Source organism: Nicotiana tomentosiformis, chromosome 3, assembly GCF_000390325.3.
Source record: "Nicotiana tomentosiformis chromosome 3, ASM39032v3, whole genome shotgun sequence".
In the NCBI taxonomy this organism is placed as follows: domain Eukaryota; kingdom Viridiplantae; phylum Streptophyta; class Magnoliopsida; order Solanales; family Solanaceae; genus Nicotiana; species Nicotiana tomentosiformis.
This window is the reverse complement of record NC_090814.1, coordinates 72,416,151-72,425,434: the sequence shown is the minus strand read 5'-3', so window position 1 is coordinate 72,425,434 and position 9,284 is coordinate 72,416,151. Positions and strand designations below refer to the sequence as shown.

The 9,284-nt window shown below is 33.4% G+C and overlaps 2 protein-coding genes across 3 annotated transcripts; one reads left to right on the top strand and one right to left on the bottom strand.

Annotated features, from left to right (window-relative positions):
- The first annotated feature begins 200 nt into the window (after positions 1-200).
- LOC138907993 (uncharacterized) lies at positions 201-970 on the top strand. Its single transcript, XM_070198621.1, has 2 exons — positions 201-378; positions 462-970. Exons 1-2 carry the CDS (start codon positions 201-203, stop codon positions 968-970), a joined length of 687 nt encoding a protein of 228 aa, XP_070054722.1.
- Positions 971-4,052: 3,082 nt separating this feature from the next.
- Positions 4,053-7,810, bottom strand: LOC104103398 (uncharacterized). Of its 2 annotated transcripts, none has more exons than XM_070197114.1 (7): positions 7,166-7,810; positions 6,557-6,912; positions 5,647-6,459; positions 5,271-5,516; positions 5,096-5,173; positions 4,892-5,020; positions 4,053-4,809 (listed from the first exon to the last, which is right to left on the bottom strand). In XM_070197114.1, exons 3-7 carry the CDS (start codon positions 6,349-6,351, stop codon positions 4,414-4,416), a joined length of 1,554 nt encoding a protein of 517 aa, XP_070053215.1. In that variant the 5' UTR covers positions 6,352-6,459; positions 6,557-6,912; positions 7,166-7,810; the 3' UTR covers positions 4,053-4,413. The 2 variants fall into 2 exon arrangements, with proteins under 2 accessions (XP_070053215.1, XP_009609589.1); XM_009611294.3 differs by having other exon boundaries at positions 5,647-6,468; positions 6,572-6,912.
- Between the last annotated feature and the right edge of the window lie 1,474 nt (positions 7,811-9,284).

The window sequence follows — 9,284 nt, the reverse complement described above, 5'->3', positions numbered from 1 at the left end:
TAGACAAGTATAAAGACCCAAAAATAATATACACTCCTAATGACATAATTGGAGATATGAACAAGCAGTATGGTCTTCAAATCACATATATGCAAGCATGGAGATCGAAGGAATATGCAGTTCAACTACTGAGAGGGAACCCGAGATAATCATATGAAAAGCTACCAAGCTACTTTTATATACTGGTTCTTACAAATCCTATGTCGGTGGTAAGTTTGAAAAAAATAGAGGAAGACTTGTTCATGTATGCTTTCGTTACACTATATCCATCTATAAAAGGATGGCAGTATTGCAAATCGGTTGTTGTTGTAGATGAAACCTTTCTTAAATCGATATACAAAGGAACATTATTGATAACATCCACACAAGATCCAGCAGGTAAAATAAGAATAATAATGTAAATATATATTTATATAATTCATGTATATACTCAAATATATTTATATGATTTTATTTATTAGTTAGTATCCTACCACTCGCATATGCCATAGTAGATTCAGAGAATAATACTTTCTGGGAATTGTTTTTTGCGAGGTTCAAGGATGCATTTGGGAAAAGTGAGGGAATGTGCATAGTCTCGGACAAGTATGAAGGCATTGAAAATGCAGAGGCAACATTGTATCCACATGTACCTCACTGTGTCTGTATATGGCATCTATGGAATAATGTAAAAAACAATTACAAGAAGAACCATTTGCAGCTCAAAGACATATTCTTTGCTATGGCCAAAGCATACACAGTTGTGAAGTTTGATTACCACATGGCAGAGGTAGAGAGAATTGATAAGAGGTTCAAAGATTACTTAATCAACGTTGGGTATGAAAGATGGTCCAGAGCACATTCCACTGTCAACAGAACATTGACAATGACTTCAAACATTGCGGAGTCGATTAATGCAACGCTCAAGGCTGCTAGGGAACCCCCAGTACTGCCTTTGCTGGAGTACATAAGGCAATTGATCGGACGATGAAACGTTACAAACCAAAAGAATACAATAGAGTCATTTACTGATCTTGGGGAAAAATGTGATACAATGCTGATGGACAATCTCGAATTGTCACATCGGATGAAGGTATGACTAGAATATGTAGATACTTGTGTATATAATATATAATCATGTCGAATTTACGGATATATTATATCTTGAACCCTTTATGTGATTCTGTCAAACTAGTGTCCACCTGCACGGCACAGGACGACTAAATTGATTAAAGCTAGCGTTTTCTAATATTCATTGTTTGCACAAAAGAAATATTATAGTGTTCAAGTAATTGAGGGTCTTATATCTATTACCCGAGGCTTCAGATTTTCTGTTTCTTTTCAAAGCTGGTTGGTCTACCTTTATTCTCTGTTTTTTCTGGGGCATGCGAGAAATTAGTCATTATGTAAGCAAATTATTCAACTTTTAGGCGATTACCAGCATGTATATAAGGCTTTCAATTTAATGTAGCATCTATGCCTACCCCACTGCTGAAATATTGGTTGGTTTGACATGATATTAAGATATTATGAATCTTGTAGGCTCTCTACTATATGTGTTTTTAGGGCATCTGCTTTGTCACCACTAATGATAGTTGATAAATTTTGTAGGTGACCCCTTCGACGAATTACTTATATTCAGTACTTGACAAGGGTAAGCAGAGAATGATGTTCCTAAAAGATCGAACTTGCAGCTGTAGAAGGTTTCAGTTGGATGAGCTTCCATGTGCACATGCTTGGGTAGTATTAAAATATAAATACATTGATCACATTGAGTATTGCTTGGTGTACTACATTAGGAAGTACATATTGAAGACCTATGAAATTCTAATTTATCCGGTTCCTGATGAAAGCACATGGAAAACTCTTGCAGAAGTTCTAGATGAAAAAGTCTTGCCACCAGACGTGACTAAATCAATAGGAAGGCCAAGGAAGGGGAGGTGCAAGCCAATATCTGAAAGGAAACGAAAAAGGTCGATTTCATGTAGACAGTGCGGAGAACAAGGTCACAACAAAAACACTTGTAGAAATAATCCAAAGAGAGGATGCAATATGTTAAACTTAGAATTACTTGTTATATTACTTTACTGAATATCATAAAGATTTAGAAGAATCCAATATATCAAGAAATGTCTCAATGCAGAATGTTATTTGAATTTTAGATATAAATAAATATTTGATCTATCATATAAAATCATGTTGCAAGTGTATTTTTTAAATTATACATCTCTTTGATTAAAAAAAAAAGTTGTATCAGCTATGTATCATATTTGTATCTCTTGTGTATCACCTATGTATCTTTGTGTGTCGGTAAATTATACATCTGTTTGATTAAAAAAGAAGTTGTATCATCTATGTATCTCTTGTGTATCACCTATGTGTCTCTGTGTATCAGCTCTTACTCATGTCTATATTTGTGTAATAACAAAGCTAACTAATGGAAAACATTAGTAGCAGCTAGAAAATTGTGCAAAGAGTTTTAGAAATTTGAAAATGAGAGTGTGGCTTCATCAATACATATTTCGAAACCAAACAAACTGCATAAATCATTGTGAAGAAACTAACTGTGCAGCAATTCAAAAAGACTGTATCATCTATGTATTATGTGTGTATCATATATGTATCATGCATGTATTTGGCAGAGACAATGTATCACAAACTACCGTATATTTTTCATATCTTGAATTCACAACACAAAATCAAGGGAGAAAACGCCAAAATAAACTAACTGCAATACTTCAATATTGCACTAAAACTCATTAAACTTTTATAACAGAGCAGACATCTCATTTGTTTTCCTATTTAAAGATCAGCCCCCTGGCTTCCGTACAAATCTTAAAAGTATTCATAAAATTCAAACACAAATAAATCTGATCCGTCTTACAATATTGACAACATAACAGAACACAATACAAAATAAAATTATTGAGTTCATCCTACAACAATGACAAAGGTAACTACTTCTTCCATTTTCGTGACTTATTCTGTCGATCAATAATCTCATCATTATTTTGCGCGTTCAATTCCATCTTCTTTCTAGCATAATCCCACAAGAGAGCACCAAATTTGTGCCGGTGTGCATGGGCATTGAATTTTTTACGAGGCGTCTTGCCCTCAATGAAATACTCGACAAATGATGCCGTAAATATACCACAATCACTACAAATAAAAATAACAATAATTATCAAACTGCAAAATCTAAAAACAAAACAGATTGTGTTGAAAGAAATTTATACGCTTTGACTTGTTGAGGCAGTCCTTCAACCAGTTTTACATCAACAGGGGTAATCAAGTCCTTAGATTTGTAGACACCAGTACACCAGTTGATATTTTTTTGTTTAAATAGAAATACGTGTGCACGAAAAAATAAGACAGCAACACAGAATATTTATGCATTGTATTATGAACTTTGGCTTGATGAGCAACTCCACAGCGCATAGAGTCATACACATAAATGCACCTATCCTTGAAGGACATCACAACCATTATCCAATGCCATTGTTTCACGACATTAATTGGCACTAAGACGTGCTCGACAGTGTGCCGTGGAACATTAACATCCAAGACATACCCCTGAATATACTCTACAATGACATATTTCGGATTGCACACTGCACTATCTCCATCTGTATCAATAAACGCTTGCCACAACTCATTAATTTTCTCGTCGAAGTACCAATCTGTGGTGGTGAATGTTACATGTAAGTCTTTGTCATACTTCCCCTTCTTTCTCAAATAATAGAATAAAACATCAATGTGCTTAAACAAAATATAACAAATAATTAATCACCGAAGGCTCATAAGCTTTAAGCAACTATGCTTTTTCAAACCAAATTCATAGAAACCAAAGGAAAATGAATGCTCACTACTTCTCTTGTGCTAAGAAAGATAGCAATTAATAAGTTGTTCTAACTTAAGAGGCCTGACCACGTGTACACTGGCTAAAATTAAAAAAATAAAACTGTAAAAGTAACTTCTTACATACCAAGTCATACAAAGGCTGACCATTATATACCAAAGTATAAAATTATTTTTTGTCTTCAACATGATATACACCAAGATCATAAGCAGAATTAAGTTCACTAACATAGTTTGGGTAAATTTTATTCCTGGTAACAGATATACACAAAAGAAATACAGTGATTTGATATAAAATTATGCTACAAATGACAATATATTAAGATATAAAACTGAACAAAACTCAGAAGTTGAAAACATACTTCTTTCTGGACTTTCCTTCTTTGACCCACGCATCAACTACATTCAACAAAGAGTTGTTAACGCCAGTTCTGATTTTGCTTTGAAAAGGATGCTTAACAACATAAATTTATTTTTTTCTTTCACTGCAACAACACCAGTACTGAATCCTGAATCAAATACAATAATGAATGGAGACTGCATGGCCTTTTCAGGACATCTCTTTCTTTTTTTCATTTACGACGAAACTTCAAAAAGTAATTCAGGATAGTACATAACAATTTGAGATTCAGGAACCTCTTTCTCAGATTGTTCATTCATCTCCCTTGCCGCCTCATGAACACTTGCAGTCACACAAACAACGCCAGTTTGAGATTCAGGAACCTTTTCTTTATCAGATTCTACCTTCATCTCCCATGTCGCCTCATTTGCAGTCTCACCAATAGCGCAAGCATGCAATACATCTAGTGTGAAAGTTACTTTTACAATGAACATGTTAGCTTTCACACCAGAAGGTTCTTCCATGATATTGATACCTAACCAATCTGTTGCATCGAGCACAATGTTGTTATGATGATGCGCACTGGTATCTCCCTGAGAATGTGGAACATCTTTGCCTTCACTTCCACTGACCTAATTTTTTAAAAAGAATCTAATTATCAAAAATAACAAAGAAAAGAAAAAGAAAAAGTGCAGAATGCACAACAAAACACACCTTACAACCATCCATGTCAACATCTTCATTTTCACCAAACTCCATATTACTCATAAAATTATTATTGTCTTGACGACCTCTGGTGTCTTCCTCTGGATGTGCACCATATTTGTCTTCGCTTGCACCAAACTATTTTTAAAAAAATGATACAGTAAGTTAACTAAAAAAATAAAAGAAAATGCACAATGGAAAAGAAATACATACCTTGAAATTTATCAACTCAAAGACTACCTTTAATTTATCAAAAACATATTCCATGAAGGACTTTAACTGCTTATGGAGCTACAAAAGGAAACAAATAAGAAAAATAATAGACTTTGAATATACATTTTTAACAAAACTTTCAAAATATATATATATATAAAAAATCAATACAAACTTGTTTAACATCAGCTTTTAACTTTTGCAACTCACGATCATAATCAACAGGTTGGACACTCGGCGCCTTTTTTGGTGGGACAGACTCCTTAATTTGTTTCGGAGGTGGCGTGACAAAATCATCACTATCATCAATAGGAAGTTTTCCCCTATTACGTGATGTCAAATATTTTCGATACTCATTGTTAACTTCAACTGGCAAAGTAAATCTCCTTAGCTCTTCAGTTGTAGGAGAAATATTTTTAAACTGCAAATGTAACAAAAAATGCTTTAGTCCTAGATGTATCAAAGATGTATAAAAACTGTATATTTGATGTATCACAATAAATTACAGTGTATCATATATGTATAACCCATCAATACATAAAAGCTGGTACCTTATTCCATGTGTTGTTGAAGAAACCAGTAGAGAAGTCTTCACGTGTTGGCCTGTCTGTCATTTCCCAATTCAATAAGTGTGGTGTATGATCTCCAATGCGAACAACAAACTTTTTATCAACTACAATGCAACATTCATAGAACCACACCTGTAGTGCAAGAGAAAATCCACCAATCCTATAAAACTCAGACTTTCCCCTCAACATGTCCTTCACCGACTTCATTAAAGCTCGAAACGCAATCTTACCCCAAGAAAATGACACATAATCACCACTCTCGACAAGATGGAAATCACGTTTATTTATAAATGTCTTCTGAGCTTGAGTGAACATTAGAAATGTGTTTATGAAATAAATGATTGTAATTATAATTGTGTCTTCATCAGACTGCCATATCTTCTTCTCAAAATAATCAATAAGCGACTTCTTTGACACCGCTTCAAAAATAGAAAAATAAGTATCCACCAACCTATTAGGTCCACTGAAGTTACCCTCAACATGTTCATTGCCACAACAGTTTAAACCACTTACAACACCAAATTCCCGAAGACCAAAACGTAAAATACATTCGTCATTCAATTTCACATAAAATTGATTACACTTATCTTGAACCAACTCTCTAAACATTAAAGAACGAATCAGTTGTGCCTGGATAACAATTCGAGGTAAATCAAGAAAATAACCAAAACAGCTTTCCCTAAACATCCGAAGCTGGACATCAGTCAACTTTGACTGTAAAACTGATACGATGTACACATTAGTGCATGATGTCCAATGAGTAACAGGAAAATGTTCACCAACTGGAATATAAAGCTTCCAAGGCTACAAATAAATGACACGAATTAAAAACAAACAAATACAAACTAAATCCAATTTTAAAAGAAGATTCACCAATAGAAAAAAATATAACTGAAATTATATGTACCTTACAAACTTTGTCAGGAATTTTAACTTTTTCTGCCTTCTGAACCTTACTATTTTTTGGTTTGACACCCAAATTCACTTCATCCTCCACAACACGTTTTCTCTTACCTTCAACATCATCCACTCTAACCCTTTTGCTCTTCTTTTTTTTCAGATTGTCCAACTACATCCTTTCGAGATTCTAACACTTTAATACTATAGGAACGGTTTTGTCTTCCCATATTTTGTTCATCAATCGATTTTTCAACTAGTTTCTCTTCTCATGTTGCTCGATTTCTCAATTGAAACCGACTTTGTATAAGGTGAAGAACTCATCGAACGAGTTTGTCTTGTCATATTACTCTGTTTCACAATTGAAACTTGGTTCAATGAGAAAAATTTTAAAAAAAATTATACGAACAAACGGTTGCAGAATTTTGTGAAGAAATTGATACAAAACTCAACCAAAACTAACAAAATCATATATAACAAATACCTACGATGAACTCTAACTAAACAATTCAGTCGCAAAAGCCTAAAAAAGCAACATCGCTTCTCCAAAAACACATGCAATCCGAAAAATATACAAAATAAGAGATTTTCTACTCCAAATTACCTGGAATCAGGCGAAAATAACCGCAAATGCATCTTGTTTTTTCGTCAATTTCAGCAATTTTGGTTCAATTTAGTAAAAAATTATATATATATATATATATATATATATATATATATATATATATATATATATATATATATATATATATATATATAGAGAGAGAGAGAGAGAGAGAGAGAGAACTTAGAGAAGAGAACGGTGTCTGTATTACAAAAATAACAGATACAAAAAAACTGACATTAATTGAACTATTTGGGCCCAAAATGACATTTGAGCCTTTTTTAGTAGATATTTTGTTTTGGGCTATTTTTGGTTGGGAGAGTTTATAGAGTGACAGTTTGGGTAATTTTTCCATATATATATATATATATATATATATATATATATATATGGGCATGGGCTAGTGCTCCGGAAGGCCCAAAATAGAATCAGCAACTCCCTTGGACTCTTAGTTGGCCCTTCGTCTTTAATATGTTGGGCTCTAACAAGGTTAGACCAGTGTTTTAAAAGGCGTGGGCGTAAGGCGATGCGTTTTACATATGCTTCAGCGAGGCGTAAGCCCCGAGGCATGGGGCGTAAGCCCCATAGGTATTTAATTTTTAATATTTTATAAAATAATATAATGACAGTAAATATTTATAAACAGGTAAAATTACATAAAAATTGAAGAAAACTATAAATATATATATATATATATATATATATATATATATATATATATATATATATATATATATATATATGTGTGTGTGTGTGTGTGTGTGTGTGTGTGTGTGTGTGTGTGTGTGTGTGTGTGTTCCCACAACAATAGTCAAAACAATCTATTACACGCTACTTACAAGCACAAGTAACTTGAGTCTAAAAGAATAAAGTTTTCTACATTGAGGAATAAAAAGGATGATTAACCTGCAATTTGAACTTTGAACTTGCTACTATGAAGGAAAATGTAGTTCTCTTTGTATTTGTAAAAAAAAAAAAATATTCGTTGCTTTTGGGAGATATTAGCAGACTAGCGGACAAAATAGAGATTTGGGAAAGACCATGAATTAGGGTTTCAATCAATAAAAAAAGGTCTTGACTTTTAAATTTAATACTTTTGAGTTCCTTTTTAAACCTTTTGAGTAATTACCAAACTGACTTTTAAGAATTTGGGTATTATATGAAGAACTTATTCAACAAATTTTGTTTTAATTTGAAAAAGTCTCTGGGGCTTACTCCTCAATAAAAAAATGAGCCTCAAACGCCCGGGCATACGTCCCGAATTGCTGGGTGTACGCCTCTTGAGACTTTCGCCCCACACCATCGCCCCGGGGCCTTTTTGGTACGCCTTGCCCTGGGGCTCGCCCCGAAAACACCTTTTAAAACACTAAGTTAGACTATGCTCCTATGTGGAACTAGACCAGTATTTGCAAGCAAATTCACAAGGGCAAAATATAAAATTGGCCGGTCAGCCGAAATTAATTGTACTCCCTAGTAAAAAAAAATATAATACTATAATTATATATATATTATCAGCTATTATTTTTTTGAGCGGCTAAAAATATATACATTCTCAATTCACAACTCCATCAATCACATCTATCACTGAATTTACATATTCGTTCATACTGATGCACAAGAACTACAATCGTCTCCGTCCTTCTTTAATTTAAAAAAAAGAAAAACTTAATAAACTACCCACAATTACAGAAAAGCCTGCTTACTTATTTTTGGTAAAATGGCATGTCATTCATTTAGGTAAAATGTAAGGATGTAAGATTTCTCGTCCCGCTCTTAATCTTTTTTTTTCCTTTCACTTTTTACTTTTTACGTTTTACCTTTTACAAGAATATACTGGCAATAATACACGACGCCCTTCTTTTAAGGCGGTTTATAAAAGAACATTTACTAACTAAATGTTAGTTATTGTTTATGAATTTATATAATTGGGAACATTGATAAAGCAAGTGGAAGTAATAAAATTGGGAACGTGTTCGCACATCTTTACATCAATCTCACTTATGTCCCAAAAGTCATAAGTCATAACATCTTTGAAGTTTTCCGCCCAACCAACTCAGAGGCCTGTGAATAAAAGGATGCTAGTTTTGGTAAGGTTCTAACATACACTGGCCTTCAATAT

Coding starts and splice junctions, on each gene's coding strand:
- LOC138907993 (XM_070198621.1), top strand. CDS start 201: ATGTCGGTGGTAAGTTTGAAAAAAATAGAGGAAGACTTGTTCATGTAT. Junction 379..461: donor ATCCACACAAGATCCAGCAG/GTAAAATAAGAA, acceptor TTTATTTATTAG/TTAGTATCCTACCACTCGCA.
- LOC104103398 (XM_070197114.1), bottom strand. CDS start 6,351: ATGTTTAGGGAAAGCTGTTTTGGTTATTTTCTTGATTTACCTCGAATT. Junction 5,517..5,646: donor TCAACAACACATGGAATAAG/GTACCAGCTTTT, acceptor TTACATTTGCAG/TTTAAAAATATTTCTCCTAC. Junction 5,021..5,095: donor TTGAGTTGATAAATTTCAAG/GTATGTATTTCT, acceptor TTTTAAAAATAG/TTTGGTGCAAGCGAAGACAA.